Below are 18,067 nucleotides of genomic sequence, written 5' to 3'. Positions count from 1 at the left end.
CAGTTTCGTACTCGCCACAAACAACATTTTCTCGTTAGAAGACGTCGTTTGGGTGGTTTCACGACGGTACCTAGCTTAACCTAAAATAACCCAACCCAACTAAAGCTTCGCAATTCTGGTGGTAGAAAACGTTTTACTCGCTACGTTACATTGTTTTATGCAACTTTACGACGCTTTCATGCGCTTTCGCAACATTTTTTATCGCAGTTTCCGACTTGCAACGGTGAAAAACACTGCACCTCAATGGCTGACATTGTTTCATGCGGTTTTATGACGGATCATAACCTAGTCTAACGTAACCTCCAAACATGTATCTACGAAACGCTACGTCACGCTGTTTCATGCACAATTACAATATTTGCAAGACATCACAACTTTCCACCCACTTGCAACAGTATAGAACGCCGTATCGTACTAGTTGACATCGTGCTGTGAGGTTTCACAATGCTTGTATGCGCTTTCACGACAATTTTAAAATATGGCAGTTTCGCACTTGTAACGGTACAAATCGCAGTATCCGGCTAGTTCACAAGGTTTTGTGTGTTCTCACAGTTTTAACGACATCGCAGTTTCGCGCAACCAACAAAACAGAACACCATCTCACTAGTTGACGTCAATTCGGGGGGTTTAAGACGGTGTCTAACTTAACCCAACAAGCATCGCAATTTCAGACTTGTAATCGTTAAAAACGCCGTTTCTCAATAGCTGACATTGTTTCATGTTGTTTTATTACGCTTAGTAACCTAACCTAACCTAACCTTCACACTTGTATCTTTACAAAACTCTAGGTCATACTGTTTCGTCCACATTCAAGATAATTGCATGACCTCACAGTTTTTTTACCAACTAAGTACAGTAAAAAACGCCGTATCTTGCTAAATGACATCGTTCTTTGAGGTATCACGATGCTTGCATGCGCTTTCACGAGAGTTGCCTGTTATAGCAGTTTCTCACTTGAAGCGGTACAAGACGCAGTATCCGGCTAGTTCACAACGTTTTGTGTGCTTTCACAGTTTTTCGCGACATCACAGTTTCGCACAAGCAACAAAACAGAACACTGTTTCACTAGTTGACGTGGATTCGTGTGGTTTCAAGACGCTTCCTAACTTAACCCAACAAGCATCGAAATTTAAGGCTTGTAATCGTAAAAAACACCATTTCTCAGTAGCTGACATTGTTTCAAGCAGTTTTATAACGCTTCGTAACCTAACCTAACGTAACCTAACCTAACCTTCGCACATGTATCTTTACAAAACTCTAGGTCACATTGTTTTGTGCACATTCAGGATAATTGCACGGCCTCACAGCTTTTCACCAACTTAGTACAGTACAGAACGCTGTATCTTGCTAAATGACATCGTTTTTGAGGTTTCACGATGCTTGCATGCGCTTTCACGAGAATTGCACATTATAGCAGTTTCGCGCTTGTAACGGTACAAGACGCAGTATCCGGCTAGTGCACAACGTTTTGTGTGTATTCACAGTTTTTCACGACATCGGAGTTTCACACAAGCAATGAAACAGAACACCATTACACTAGTTGACGTCATTTCATGTGGTTTCAAGATGCTTCCTAATTTTAACCAACAAGCATCGCAATTTCAGACTTGTAATCGTGAAAAACGCCGTTTCTGAATAGCTTACATTGTTTCATGCTGTTTTATTACGCTTCATAACCTAACCTAACCTAACCTTCCCACTTGTATCGTTACAAAACTTTAGGTCATACTGTTTCGTGCACATTCAAAATAATTGCATGCCTTTACAGTTTTTCACCGACATGGTACAGTACAGAACGCTGTATCTCGCTAAACGACATCGTTCTTTGGGTTTCACAATGCTTGCATGCGCTTTCACGAGAAATGCATATTATATCAATTTCGAACTTGTAACGGTACAAAACGAAGTATCCGACACGTTCACAGCGTTCTGTGGGCTGTCACAGTTTTTGACGACATCGCTGTTCCGCGCAAGCAACAAAAAAGAACACCATCTCACTAGTTGACGTCGTTTCGTACGGTTTCACGACGTTTTCTAATTAACCCAACAAACATCGCAATTTCAGATTTGTAATCGTGAAAAACACCATTTCTCAGTAGCTGACATTGTTTCATGCAGTTTTATGACGCTTCATAACCTAACCTAACCTAACCTAACCTAACCTAACCTAACCTTCGCACTTGTATATTTAAAACGCAAGGTCACACTGTTTCGTGCACATTTAGGATAATTGAATGACCTCACAGTTCTTCACCGACTTCGTAAAGTACAGAATGCTGTATCTCGCTAAATGACATCATTCTGCAAGGTTTCACGATTCTTGCACGCGCTTTCATGAGAATTGCATAATATAGCAGTTTCGCACTTGTAACGATACAAGACGAAGTATCTGGCTAGTTCACGCCGTTTCGTTTGCTTTCACACTTTTTCACATGACATCGCAGTTTCGTACTCGCCACAAAACAACATCATCTCGTTAGGTGACGTCGTTTTGGGTGGTGTCACGACGGTACCTAGCTTAACCTAACATAACCCAACCTTACTATACCTCCACACTTCTGGCGGTAAAAAATGTTTTACTCGCTACGGTATATTGCTTTCTGCTACTTTACGATGCTTTCATGCGCTTTCGCAACGTTTGTTATCACGGTTTCCGAATCGCAACGGTGAAAAACACTGCATCTCAATGGCTGACATTGTTTCATGCGGTTTTATGACGCTTCATAACCTAATCTAACCTAACCTTCGCACTTGTATCTACGAAACGCTAGGTCACACTGTTTCGTGCACATTTACAATATTTGCATGACTTCACAACTTTCCACCCACTTGCAACAGTACAGAACGCCGTATCGCACTAGTTGCCTTCGTGCGTTGACGTTTCACGATGCTTGTATGCACTTTCACGACAATTGCAAAATTTAGGAGTATCGCACTTCTAACGTTAAAAAAACGCAGTATCTCGTTACTTCACAACGTTTTGTGTGCTTTCGCAGTTTTTACGACATCGCAGTTTCGCGCAACCAACAAAACAGAACACCATCTCACTAGTTGACGTCGTTTCGGCAGGTTTCAAGATGCTTTCTAGTTTAACCCAACAAGCATCGCCATTTCAGACTTGTAATCGTGAAAAACGTCGTTTCTCAATAGCTGACATTGCTTCATGCTGTTTAAGTGACTTCATAACCTATTTGTAGTGGCGGCGTGTGCCGCGGGTAATGAACGACAAGACAACTTGAGTGCGCACCGAAACAAAAGCCCCTTTATTCCAACTTGCGCATGCTTATATACATAAACAGCACTGGCGCCACCTGCGGCAGTGATCGTGGAACTGAAACCTAACAGACCAATATACAACACATTCCCTTCCTTATAAACAGCTGTATAGATTAGTGATTTAGTAGTTTATTGTGTTAGCACATATGCAAAAAAAACACTGCACAGAAATACAACCTGTACAATGAACGTAAGTATTTAGTACTACAAAATCACAATTTACAAAAGGAATCCACCGCACTGAATACATCTGTTTTATTTACTTTAGCACAGCTTCTCTTGCTGTACCTAGTAGCCATAAAGCTCTGTTGGTAGTCTCTTTCTTGGTGGTTGCACCCTGCGTTGTTGTGTGACTGCTCCTGGAGACTTGGCTGACTGCGTCGCAGCAGGCGACCCGTGCGCCTGCGCAGACAAAGGAGACGTGGGTGCCTGCGTAGCCGAGAGAGACGTAGGTGCTTGCACAGCCGAAGGAGACGCAGGTGCGTGCGCAGAGGACTTGGGTTCCTGCGCAGCGTACGCAGAAGACGTGGGTGCCTGCGCAGCCGAAGGATCAGCAGCTGAAGTCCTGGTAGTTATCTCTGAGGTGGGCCCCCCGCATGTAGGCAGAGATCGTCCTACCCTAGCTGTACCGTTTTCTCTCCACGTATAAAGGGCGGTAGAGGCTCGTGGCATCTTTGAGAACTTAGATGCGTTCCACGTTTTGCCGTCTGCTAGGCGATAAGAAGACGGTCCCTTCCTGCGGATCAATTCTCTTGGATGGCTGAATTTCCAGGTCACTTCTAAATCTAGTAGTGGGTTTCTTACTCTGACGCAGTCACCAACGTCAACTCTGGTTTTTCTTGCAGCCCTCCGAGCGTCCGTGTATCGTTTGCTGCTCTGTTGCTTTTGCTTTACCCGCTCACGTAAGCGCCGGAGTTCCGAGTTAGGGTCATCAAAGAAGGTTACGATGGATTCCCGACGACATCAAACCGAGTTCTTGGCAGCCACTCATGTTGCAGAATGTCTGGAGCCCTTGCCGTTGTAGCAAGCAGTGTGCATCGATAAACACCCAGGTACCCTGTTACCGCCTGGCAAAAGGGTCGCTGCTCAAGAACCGCCACTTGAATGAACCTTTTTAATACTCCGTCAACGCTCCACTTGGCTGTTTGCTTGCGGATAGTATACGGACGAATGTTTGACCTGGATGCCGCGATCTTGAAGAAATACTTCCATCTCCCGAGATGCAAACTGTGGACCGTTATCGCAAATATTCTCTTCTGGGTAGCCTTTGCGCGCGAACACAGTGACTAAGAAGCGTATTACTGTGCTGGTTGTCGTCCCACAAAAGAAATGTACTTCGGGCCATTTGGAATAGTAATCTACAAGCGTGATTGCATATGTGCAATCGTAGGGCGCCCTCTCAAACGGGCCCAATATATCCCTGCCGAGTTTGAGCCACGGCTGCTCTGGAAAAGGGACCGGTTGCAAGAGTGTAGCTCGTACCTTGACGCTCTCTTCTGCTTCCTGGCTTATGCTACACATCTAGATAGCTAGCTCGACTTGGCGGTCCTTGCCCGGCCATCAATACTTTTCTCGCAGCCGCGATGTTTTTCGCACCACTCCCACATGTGACTCATGTGCTGCAGCGATTACTTGCTGCGTGTGTGACGGGGGAACCACAAGCCGTTCGCCACGCAAGATAAGATAGTCTACCACAGAAACTTCATAACGTACTTTGAAGAATGGCTGAAGCTCGGCCGATAACGATTTGTGTGCAGGCCACGACGATTGCACATAGATTTGCTTTGTTGCAGTGCGCTATCTTGCAAATGGGACTGCTCAAACTGTTATCTGGTAAGGCAGGAAGGAATTTCGAGAACTGATACAACCTAGTCAAACAGCGTCTCTTCTTCCTGGAAAGACGACGCAGGCAGGCGTGAGAGTGCGTCCGCCACTTGGATTTGTGACCCCTTGCGGTACTCAACTGTATAGTTGTACCGTAGTAGGCGCTCTGTCCATCGCGCTACCCGCAAGGGGCGCCTTAATGTTCCTTGGGTTGAAAGCAATGCCACCAAGGCTTGATGATCAGTGAGCAACGCGAATCAGACTACTGAACTATTCGAAGAAACCAATTCCAGTGTGCGGTTGCTTCTTTGCTGATGTCATATACAATAACTGCACAAGAAAGCTTCTTTTTTATGTCATTGAACAAGGCACCTCGATTCTGGGTATTGATGCTATTAAGGCGCTCAGTCTGCAGATTGACGGGTCGTCACTACACAGCCTTGAAACAACATTGGTGCGTACTAGCGTACTAACGCTCGAATGGAGCACACCGCAGTCATGACAGAGGCGGAGGAGTGCATTCACCTTCCATCAGAATTTATTTATTTATTTATTTATTTATTGAAAATACCTTACAGGCCAGAAGGCATTGAGTAAGGGGGGTTACAGTGAAAAATCGCTTGTAAATTTCAAAATAAAAACGGTACAATGTCGGTTAGTAATAACAAAAAAAATTAACAAAGCAATAAGTCAGCAATACGTAAACATGGCGATGAAGTATATAAGAACACTCCGTAACATAAAAACCCTCGGAAAAGAAGTAAAAGAACGTCAAGATGAAATATTAAGGAAATGCGTCTGAACTTTTTGCCGAAACGTGTTGGGGTTGCTATCAGAGGCGATATCGTCGGGAAGATCATTCCACATGCGGATGGCTTGTGGTAGTGCGGATGTGTTGAACGCGTTCGTGTTTCCAAAAATGCGAGTGAAGCTGAGATGGTTATGTAATCTGCGTGACGTGTAGAGCGGGCGTTGAAGGTGCAACGACGATGTTTTGTTACTGTAGACGTACTTATGAAATAGGCATAACAAGGACACGTGACGACGAACATTTAATGCTTGGAGGGAATGATGGAGTTTAAGCTGAGTCACACTGGAATTGATGTCATAGTTTCTAGAAATGTAACGGGTGGCTCTGTTCTGGATTGTTTCCAGCATGTTAATTTGATACTGAGCGGAAGGGGACCAAACAGATGAGGCATATTCAAGTTGCGGGCGGACGAAAGTTAGGTATGACATTTTGCGAATGTTAGTGGGACAACGACGAAGGTTTCGGCGTAAATACCCCAATGTTTTGGAGGCTTTTGCACAAACGTTAGTGATGTGATCAAACCAGGAAAGCCCTGGTGTTAGGTGGATGCCAAGATACTTGTAAGAGGTCGCCGTGGAGAGCCTGTCACATTGCATATGGTAAGTGAAGTTAGATATGACCTGTTTACGTCCAAAAGAAACAACTTTACACTTATTAGTATTCAACCTCATAAGCCAAGTGCTGCACCAGTTAGAAATAGTGTTCAGATCATCTTGAAGGATGGAGTGATCGTTAGGACAGTTTATAGGTCTGTAGAGCATGCAGTCATCAGCGAAGATTCTGATATGCGATGATATGTTAGTTGGGAGGTCGTTGATGTAGATAAGAAAAAGTAATGGGCCAAGAACGCTCCCCTGTGGGACGCCAGAAGAGACATACGAAGAGGGAGAGGAAGAATTATTAACGATTGTGAACTGCTTGCGAAGTGACAGAAAATTGCGTAGCCAAGATAAAGTGAGGGAGTCTAATCGGAGGGCAGATAATTTTGAAATAAGGCGACAATGGGCGACACGATCGAATGCTTTGGCGAAATCAAGAAATATGCAATCAGTCTGTAGGCCATTATTTATGTTGTAATGAATGTCTGTAGTGAATTCTAGTAACTGTGTTTCGCATGACATGCCCTTTCTGAATCCGTGCTGGTTTGAAAAGAAGAATTTGTTAGTCTCGAGGTGACTGTATACGTGGGAGGCGATTATGTGTTCGAGGAGTTTGCAACATATGCATGTGAGCGAGATTGGGCGATAATTTTTAGGTGAGTTCTTATCTCCGGATTTAAAAATGGGTACTACTTTGGCTATTTTCCAGTCGTCTGGAAGTTTTCCAGACGATAGCGACTGTCGAAAAATGTGGTATAATGTAATGCTAGATATGGAAACAGTATTTTTAATTACCTTAGAGTTGATATCATCTATACCAGCTGATGAGGATGCCTTAATCTGTTTGATTCGACACGCGATACCCTCCGCCGTAATTTCAATAGGCTGCATGTATTGGAAGTTGTAATCAGGGATATGTGGTACGTCAGAAGAATCTTCTTGGCTAAATACAGATGAAAAAAAGGTATTAAAAGTAGTGGAGCACTCGTAGTCTGAAAGCGGAATGTTGTTTTCATTAAGTAATGACAACTGGTTGGAACCGTGGTCAGGGGATATGAGGCGCCAGAATTTTTTTGGATTATTTTGCAGAAGAGAAGGTAGGTCGTTGTGAAAATATTTTTCTTTGGCGTTGCATATTGCTTTACAGTAGTCAGTCAAGTACTGCTTGTATTTTTCCCAAGCGGAGGGCGTAGCACTGCGTTTGGCATTGCAGTACAGGCGTTTTTTCTTGTTTCTTTGCTTACGGAGGGATTTAGTGAACCAGGGATTAGATAGATCATTAGAAACAGTGATAACAGGGATATATTGGTTTATCAATGAAGACATCTTGTCTCTAAAAAGCACCCAGTTTTCATTTACAGACCTGTTGTAGAATGACGGAAAGAGGACATTGCTAAAAAATTCTTCGAGCTGTGCACTTATTTTGTCAAACTCTGCTTTGCTGTAGTCCCGAATTTTCTTTTTGGATATACCTGCAAATGGTACAGGTAAGTCCAACGTTACCTCGATTAAATTGTGATCACTGAAGCCCTTTAGGCAAGAGACTGTCCTCACTGAATCAGGAGCATTAGTTAGTAATAGGTCTAACGTATTTAAACCACGGGTTGGTTGATCAATGACTTGCGAGAGGTTAAAGTCCAAGACTAAGTTAATGAATTCTGTGGAAAGGCAGCATGGTGATGAGAAGTTTGTCCAATCAATCAGCGGGAGGTTGAAGTCACCGAATAGGTAAACTACACCAGTAGGGCAAAGATCTTTGGCATTTTTGATGCTATGACGAAGATCCCGTACAAATGTGTTATTGTAATCAGGCGGACGGTAACAATTGCCAACCAGAATTTTAGCGTGTTTAGTCACACACATTATCCAAATTATTTCAATGGGTGAGTCAAGATTCAGTACATACGAAGAGATTGTATTTTTTACACCAAGGAGTACACCACCACCTCTCCTGTCGACGCGATCTTTGCGGTATATGTTATATCTTTCACTGCCAGCAAGAACTTCGTTATTTGTGATTGCAGGGTATAGCCAAGTTTCCGTGAGCACGAGTATATCTGAATTGTTGTCTTCCAGAAAAGAGCAGATTGTATCGCGCTTGGGTATTATGCTTCTAATGTTAGTAAATGATATCAGAAAAGAAGGGGTCGCCAAATGTGATTTAGGTTTCTGGTGGTGTTTAGGTGGACATGTTTTGGTTGCGAGCTATCTTTCCGATAGAATAACGGTTTTGCTGGCATGATCAAGTATGTAGGTTTTGCCATCCATGCGTAGCCTGTCAACTGAGAGCTTAAACGGTTTTCTTTGCGTTTTAGCGAATTCAATTAGGCTTTTTCGTGCCTGTCGCGTAGCTAGAGAAAAATCTTCTCCGATAGAATATTTTGACCCTTTTAGTTTTGGAGCTGACGCAAGAATTTGCTGCTTATCTTTAAAGAAAGTCAGCTTGGCTAATATAGGTCTCTGTTTGCTGTCTCTGAATTTCCCCAGCCTGTGCACACGCTCGAATTGTGCGCCAGTCAAAGAAATGTTGAATTTGTCGGAGCAGAATTCGATTATTCTTTTTTCAGATGCTGCCCATTCCTCCTTAGGGTCATCTTCTATTCCAAAAAAAAGCAAGTTAGACCGCCTCTGTCTGTTTTCGGTATCGTTACACCTGGACGTAATCTCGGTCAAATGATCCGAAATTTGGTGCAGGGAGTTATTAGGCGTACCGGTACCAGTTGCCGAACGTGACGCGACAGATGATTCAAGCGTTAAAATGCGTTCAGTCAAACGAGCCACTTCGTTCGTAGAAGCCGTCAGTTTTTCAATGGTCTCGCTTAATTGCGCTGACAAGGCTGCATGCCCTTCCTCTAATTTCTGTATGGTTAACATAGCTGCGGCGAAAGCCTCAGACTCGATCTTGCTCATAGGCCCTGGGTTCGATTCAATATCACCCGACAGCATGAGCAGCATATCAAAGATTACCAGACAGAAACGAGATATTCGTGACAAAGATCGCTTCAAAGCATCACACCATTCGGCTGGGCACGACACCGCAATTAAACAGTAATTGCTACTCCTAACACAGACGGCGTATTTGTAGTCACTGACCTGCAAATTGAGCGGTTGAAACACATGCATCTCTGGTGCGGTGCCGTGCCCGAGGTGATCTGCCGGTGATTCCCTTAAATATGCTGAGCCGGTTCCGTCAGGCGTAGTCGTCGATGCCCCTAGCGGCCAGATGTGCGTCCAGATTTGCTTGTTCAGCGTCGGCATGAAAAATGCAGACGCAGGCCAAGCCGGTGAAGTGCCATCGGGGATCAGTGCGCACGTGCCAGCAAGGTAGGAGCAGACAGCCCAGGTAATCGTGGCCTGCAAATTGAGCGGTTGAAACACATGCATCTCTGGTGCGGTGCCGTGTCCCGAAGAGTTAATTTATCGAAGAGTTAGGTGCTATTTTCAATCCAGGACTTGGCATCGCGAAGGGTTTCCTTCATCTCGTCAAAATACGGTCGACAGTTCAGGCAGTGGCTTCAAAACTCAGGCGCCTTCCCCTCTCACTGCGTCCACGAGTCTCGAAAGAACTGCGCCACTTCGAAAAACTGGACGTGATCGAGCGAATATAGGCATCCGACTGGGTGTCCCCCATTGTTGTGGTTGAAAAGAAAGATGGAGGTATCCGCCTTTGCGTAGATCTTTTTGTAGAAGGAGATATCCGCCTTTGCCCGCGTGGGTTCGGTTCCTAACCTTGTCGCCAATGTAGTGGCGGCGTGTGCCACTGGTTAATGAATGACTAGATAACTTGAGTGCCCATCGGAACAAAAGCCCCTTCATTCCAACTTGCGCATGCTTATATACATAAACAACACTGGCGCCACCTGCGGCAGTGATTGTGGAACCAAAACCAAACAGACCACTATACAACGCTTACCTAACCTAACCTTCGCACTTGTATCTTTACAAAATTTCAGGTCATGCTGTTTCGTGCACATTCAGGGTAATTGCTTGACCTCACAGATTTTCACCAACTTAGTATAGTAGAGAACGCTGCATCTCACTAAATGGCATCGTTCTTTGAGGTTTCATGATGCTTGCATGCACTTTCACGAGAATTGCATATTATAGCAGTTTCGCACTTGTAATGGTACAAGACGATGTATCCGGCTAGTTCACAGCGTTCTGTGGGCTGTCACAGTTTGTCACGACATCGCAGTTCCGCACAAGCAACCAAACAGAACACAATCTCACTAGTTGACTTCATTTCGTGTGTTTTCAAGACACTTCCTGACTCCACCCATCAAGCATCGCTATTTCAGACTTGTAATCGTGAAAAACGCCGTTTCTGAATAGCTGACATTGTTTCATGCTGTTATATTACGCTTCATATCCTAACGTTACCTAACCTTCACACTTGTATCTTTACAAAACTCTAGGTCACAATGTTTTGTGCACATCCAGAATAATTACAAGGCTTTGCAGTTTTTCACCAAGTTAGTACAGTACAGAACGCTGTATCTTGCTAAATGACATCGTTCTTTGAGGTTTCACGATGCTTACATGCGCTTTCACGAGAATTGGATATTATATCAGTTTCGCATTTGGAACGGTACAAAACGCAGTATCCGGCTAGTTAACGCCGTTTTGTTAGCTTTGACAATATCTCACAAGATATCACAGTTTCGTACTCGCCACAAACAACATTTTCTCGTTAGATGACGTCGTTTGGGTGGTTTCACGACGGTACCTAGCTTCACCTAAAATAACCCAACCCAACTAAAGCTTCGCAATTCTGGTGGTAGAAAACGTTTTACTCGCTAAGTTACATTGCTTTCTGCAACTGAACGACGCTTTCATGCGCTTTCGCAACACTTTTTATCGCAATTTTTGACTTGCAACGGTGACAAACACTGCATAATAATGGCGGACATTGTTTGATGCGGTTTTATGACGCTTCATAACCTAATTTAACCTAACCTTCGCACTTGTACCTGCGAAACGCTAGGTCACACTGTTTCGTGCACATTTACAATATTTGCATGACATCACAACATTCCACCCACTTGCAACAGTTTAGAACGCCGTATCGCACTAGTTGACATTGTGCTGTGAGGTTTCACGATGATTGTATGCGCTTTCACGACAATTATAAAATGTGGCAGTTTCGCACTTGTTACGTTACAAAACGCAGTATCTCGTTAGTTCACAATGTTTTGTGTGCTTTCACAGTTTTTCACGACATTGCAGTTTCACGCAATCAACAAAGCAGACAACCATCTCACTAGTTCACTTCGTTTCGGGTGGTTTCAAGATGCTTCCTAACTTAACCAAACAAGCATCGATATTTCAGACTTGTAATCCTGAAAAACGCCGTTTCTCAATAGCTGACATTGTTTCATGCTGTTTTATTACGCTTCATAACCTAACCTAACCTAACCTTCACACTTGTATCTTTACAAAACTCTAGGTCATACTGTTAAGTCTAAATTCAAGATAATTGCATGACCTCACAGTTTTTTACCAACTGAGTACAGTACAGAACGCTGTATCTTGCTAAATGACATAGTTCTTTGAGGTATCACGTTGCTTGCATGCGCTTTCACGAGAGTTGCCTATTATAGCAGTTTCGCACTTGTAACGGTACAAGACGCAATATCCAGCCAGTTCACAACGTTTTTGTGTGCTTTCACAATTTTTCGCGACATCACAGTTTCGCACAAGCAACAAAACAGAACACTGTTTGTAGTTGACGTTGTTGCGTGTGGTTTCAAGACGCTTCCTAACTTAACCCAACAAGCATCGCAATTTAAGGCTTGTAATCGTGAAAAACACCGTTTCTCAGTAACTGACATTGTTTCAAGCAGTTTTATGACGCTTCATAACCTAACCTAATCTAACCTAACCTTCGCACTTGTATCTTTACAAAACTGTAGGTCACGCTGTTTTATGCACACTCAGGATAATTGCATGACCTCACAGTTTTTCACCAACTTAGTACAGTACAGAACGCTGCATCTTGCTAAATGACATCGTTCTTTCAGGTTTCACGATGCTTGCATGCGCTTTTACGAGAATAACATATTATAGCAGTTTCGCACTTGTAACGGTACAAGATGCAGTATCCGGCTTGTTCACAACGTTTTGTGTGCTTTCACAGTTTTTCACGACATCGCAGTTTTGCACAAGCAACAAAACAGAACACCATTTAACTAAATGACGTCGTTTCGCCTGGTTTCAAGACGGTTCCTAACTTAATTCAACAAGCATCGCTATTTCAGACTTGCAAGCGTGAAAAACGCCATTTTTGAATGGCTGACATTTTTTCATGCTGTTTTATTATGATTCATAACCTAACCTAACGTAACCTTCGCACTTGTATGTTTACAAAACTCTAGGTCACACTGTTTTGTGCACATTCGAGATAATTGCTTGAATTCACTGTTTTTCCCCAACTTAGTACAATACAGAACGCTGTATCTTGCTAAATGACATCGTTCTTTGAGGTTTCACAATACTTGCATGCGCTTTCACGAGAATTGCATAATATAGCAGTTTTTCACTTCTAACGGTACAAGACGCAGTATCTGGCTAGTTCACGCCATTTTGTTTGCTTTCACAATATTTCACATGATAGCGCAGTTTTGTACTCGCCACAAAACAACAATATCTCGTCAGATGACGTCGTTTTGAGTAGTTTCACGACGGTACCTAGCTTAACCTAACATAACCCAACCTAACTGAGCCTTCGCACTTCTGTCGGTAGAAAACGTTTTACTCCCTACGTTACACTATTTTCTGCAACTTTACGACGCTTTCATGCGCTTACGCAACATTTGTTATCGCAGTTTCCGACTTGAAACGGTGAAAAACACTGCATCTCAATGGCTGACATTGTTTCATGCGGTTCTATGACGAATCATAAGCTAGTCCAACCTAACCTTTGCACTTGTATCTACTAAACGCTAGGTCACACTGTTTCGTGCACATTTACAATATTTGCATGACATCACAACTTTCCACCCACTTGCAACAGTATGGCATGCCGTATCACACTAGTTGACATTGTGCTGTGAAATTTCACGATGCTTCTATGCGCTTTCAGGACAATTGCCAAAGATAGCAGTTTCGCACTTGTAACGCTACGAAACGCAGTATCTGTCTTGTTCACGCCGTTTTGTTCGCTTTCACAATATTTCACATGATAGCGCAGTTTTGTACTCGCCACAAAACAACAATATCTCGTCAGATGACGTCGTTTTGAGTAGTTTCACGACGGTACCTAGCTTAACCTAACATAACCCAACCTAACTGAGCCTTCGCACTTCTGTCGGTAGAAAACATTTTACTCCCTACGTTACATTGTTTTCTGCAACTTCACGACGCCTTCATGCGCTTTCGCAACATTTGTTATCGCAGTTTCCGACTTGCAACGGTGAAAAACACTGCATCTCAATGGCTGACATTGTTTCATGCGGTTTTATGACGGATCATAACCTAGTCTAACCTAACCTCCACACTTGTATCTACGAAACGCTACGTCACACTGTTTCGTGCACATTTACAATATTTGCAAGACATAACAACTTTCTACCCACTTGCAACAGTATGGCATGCCGTATCACACTAGTTGACATTGTGCTGTGAAATTTCACGATGCTTCTTTGCGCTTTCAGGACAATTGCCAAAGATAGCAGTTTCGCACTTGTAACGCTACGAAACGCAGTATCTGTCTTGTTCACGCCGTTTTGTTCGCTTTCACAATATTTCACATGATAGCGCAGTTTTGTACTCGCCACAAAACAACAATATCTCGTCAGATGACGTCGTTTTGAGTAGTTTCACGACGGTACCTAGCTTAACCTAACATAACCCAACCTAACTGAGCCTTCGCACTTCTGTCGGTAGAAAACATTTTACTCCCTACGTTACATTGTTTTCTGCAACTTCACGACGCCTTCATGCGCTTTCGCAACATTTGTTATCGCAGTTTCCGACTTGCAACGGTGAAAAACACTGCATCTCAATGGCTGACATTGTTTCATGCGGTTTTATGACGGATCATAACCTAGTCTAACCTAACCTCCACACTTGTATCTACGAAACGCTACGTCACGCTGTTTCGTGCACATTTACAATATTTGCAAGACATAACAACTTTCCACCCACTTGCAACAGTATAGAACGCCGTATCGCACTAGTTGACATTGCGCTGTGAGGTTTCACGATGCTTGTATGCACTTTCAGGACAATTGCAAAAGATAGTAGTGTGGCACTTGTTACGTTACAAAACGCAGTATCTCGTTAGTTCACAATGTTTTGTGTGTTCACAGTTTTTCATGACATCGCAGTTTCGCGCAACCAACAAAACAGACAACCATCTCACTAGTTGACGTCGTTTCGGGTGGTTTCAAGACGCTTCCTAACTTAACCCAACAAGCATTGAAATTTCATACTTTTAATCGTGAGAAACGCCGTTTCTCAATAGCTGACATTGTTTCATGCAGTTTTATGACGCTTCATAACCTAACCTAACCTAACCTTCACACTTGTATCTTTACTAAACTCTAGGTCGCGCTGTTTCGTCCACATTCAAGATATTTGCATGACCTCGCAGTTTTTACCCACTTAGTAGAGTACAGAATGATGTATCTTGGTAAATGACATTGTTCTTCGAGGTTTCAGGATGCTTGCATGCGCTTTCACGAGAATTGCATATTATAGCAGTTTCGCACTTGTAACGGTACAAGATGCAGTATCCGGCTAGTTCACAAGGTTTTGTGTGCTTTCACAGTTTTTCACGACATCACGTTTTCGCACAAGCAACAAAACAGAACACTGTTTCACTAGTTGACGTTGTTGCGTGTGGTTTCAAGACGCTTCCCAACTTAACCCAACAAGCATCGCAATTTCAGGCTTGTAATCGTGAAAAACACCGTTTCTCAGTAACTGACATTGTTTCAAGCAGTTTAATGACGCTTCGTAACCTAACCTAACCAAACTTAAGCTTCGCACTTGTATTTTTATAAAACGCTAGGTCACACGGTTTGGTGCACATTCAGGATGATTGCATGACCTCACAGTTCTTCACTGACATAGTACTGTACAGAATTCTGTATCTCGTTAAATGACATCAATCTTTGAGGTTTCACGATGCTTGCATGCGCTTTCACGAGAGTTGCATAATACAGCAGTTTCGTACTTGTAACGGTACAAGACGCAGCATCTGTCTAGTTCACGCCGTTTTGTTTGCTTTCACAATATTTCACATGATAGCGCAGTTTTGTACTCGCCACAAAACAACAATATCTCGTCAGATGACGTCGTTTTAAGTAGTTTCACGACGGTACCTAGCTTAACCTAACATAACCCAACCTAACTAAACCTTCGCACTTCTGTCGGTAGAAAACGTTTTACTCCCTTTGTTACATTGTTTTCTGCAACTTCACGACGCTTTCATGTGCTTTCGCAACATTTGTTATCGCAGTTTCCGACTTGCAACGGTGAAAAACACTGCATCTCAATGGCTGACATTGTTTCATGCGGTTTTATGACGGATCATAACCTAGTCTAACCTAACCTCCACACTTGTATCTACGAAACGCTACGTCACGCTGTTTCGTGCACATTTACAATATTTGCAAGACATCACAACTTTCCACCCACTTGCAACAGTATAGAACGCCGTATCGCACTAGTTGACATTGCGCTGTGAGGTTTCACGATGCTTGTATGCACTTTCAGGACAATTGCAAAAGATAGTAGTTTGGCACTTGTTACGTTACAAAACGCAGTATCTCGTTAGTTCACAATGTTTTGTGTGTTCACAGTTTTTCACGACATCGCAGTTTCGCGCAACCAACAAAACAGACAACCATCTCACTAGTTGACGTCGTTTCGGGTGGTTTCAAGACGCTTCCTAACTTAACCCAACAAGCATTGAAATTTCATACTTTTAATCGTGAGAAACGCCGTTTCTCAATAGCTGACATTGTTTCATGCAGTTTTATGACGCTTCATAACCTAACCTAACCTAACCTTTACACTTGTATCTTTACTAAACTCTAGGTCGCGCTGTTTCGTCCACATTCAAGATATTTGCATGACCTCGCAGTTTTTACCCACTTAGTAGAGTACAGAATGCTGTATCTTGCTAAATGACATTGTTCTTCGAGGTTTCACGATGCTTGCATGCGCTTTCACGAGAATTGCATATTATAGCAGTTTCGCAGTTGTAACGGTACAAGATGCAGTATCCGGCTAGTTCACAAGGTTTTGTGTGCTTTCACAGTTTTTCACGACATCACGTTTTCGCACAAGCAACAAAACAGAACACTGTTTCACTAGTTGACGTTGTTGCGTGTGGTTTCAAGACGCTTCCAAATTAACCCAACAAGCATCGCAATTTCAGGCTTGTAATCGTAAAAAACACCGTTTCTCAGTAACTGACATTGTTTCAAGCAGTTTAATGACGCTTCGTAACCTAACCTAACCAAACTTAAGCTTCGCACTTGTATTTTTATAAAACGCTAGGTCACACGGTTTCGTGCACATTCAGGATGATTGCATGACCTCACAGTTCTTCACTGACATAGTACTGTACAGAATTCTGTATCTCGTTAAATGACATCAATCTTTGAGGTTTCACGATGCTTGCATGCGCTTTCACGAGAGTTGCATAATACAGCAGTTTCGTACTTGTAACGGTACAAGACGCAGCATCTGTCTAGTTCACGCCGTTTTGTTTGCTTTCACAATATTTCACATGATAGCGCAGTTTTGTACTCGCCACAAAACAACAATATCTCGTCAGATGACGTCGTTTTAAGTAGTTTCACGACGGTACCTAGCTTAACCTAACATAACCCAACCTAACTAAACCTTCGCACTTGTTGTGGTAGAAAACGTTTTACTCGCTACGTTACATTGCTTTCTGCAACTTAACGACGCTTTCATGCGCTTTCGCAAAATTTGTTATCGCAGTTTTTGACTTGCAATGGTGAAAAACACTGCATAACAGTGGCCGACATTGTTTGATGCGGTTTTATGACGCTTCATAACCTAGTCTAACCTAACCTTCGCACTTGTATCTGCCAAACGGTAGGTCACACTGTTTCGTGCACATTCACAATATTTCATGACATCGCAACTTTCCACCAACTTGCAACAGTACAGAACGCCGTATCGCACTAGTTGACATCATGCTGTGAGGTTTCACGATGCTTCTATGCGCTTTCAGGACAATTGAAAAAGATAGCAGTTTCGCACTTGTAACGTTACAAAACGCAGTATCTCGTTAGTTCACAACGTTTTTTGGGCTTTCACAGTTTTTAACGACATCGAAGTTTCGCGCAGCCAACAAAACAGGCAACCATCTCACTAGTTGAAGTCGTTTCGGGTGGTTTCAAGACGCTTTCTAACTTAACCCAGCAGGCATCGGAATTTCAGACTTGCAGTCGTGAAAAACGCCGTTTCTCAATAGCTGACATCGTTTCATGCTGTTTTATTACGCTTCATATACTAACCTAACCTAACCTTCACACTTGTATCTTTACAAATCTCTAGGTCACGCTGTTTTGTG

The 18,067-nt window shown here is 43.0% G+C and overlaps 1 protein-coding gene across 1 annotated transcript in view; it reads right to left on the bottom strand.

Moving 5' to 3' along the window:
* LOC142785004 (uncharacterized) overlaps positions 1-9,955 on the bottom strand; it is a 42,879-nt gene extending 32,924 nt beyond the window's left edge. Inside the window, exon 1 of the mRNA XM_075883426.1 lies at positions 9,604-9,955. Within this exon, the coding sequence (XP_075739541.1) occupies positions 9,604-9,894 (291 nt within the window). The 5' untranslated portion in view covers positions 9,895-9,955. The remainder of the gene's footprint in view (positions 1-9,603) is intronic.
* Between the last annotated feature and the right edge of the window lie 8,112 nt (positions 9,956-18,067).

Source organism: Rhipicephalus microplus, unplaced genomic scaffold (assembly GCF_043290135.1).
Source record: "Rhipicephalus microplus isolate Deutch F79 unplaced genomic scaffold, USDA_Rmic scaffold_16, whole genome shotgun sequence".
NCBI lineage: Eukaryota > Metazoa > Arthropoda > Arachnida > Ixodida > Ixodidae > Rhipicephalus > Rhipicephalus microplus.
Note: the sequence above shows the minus strand (reverse complement) of the source record. Positions and strands in the feature narration are given on the sequence as shown.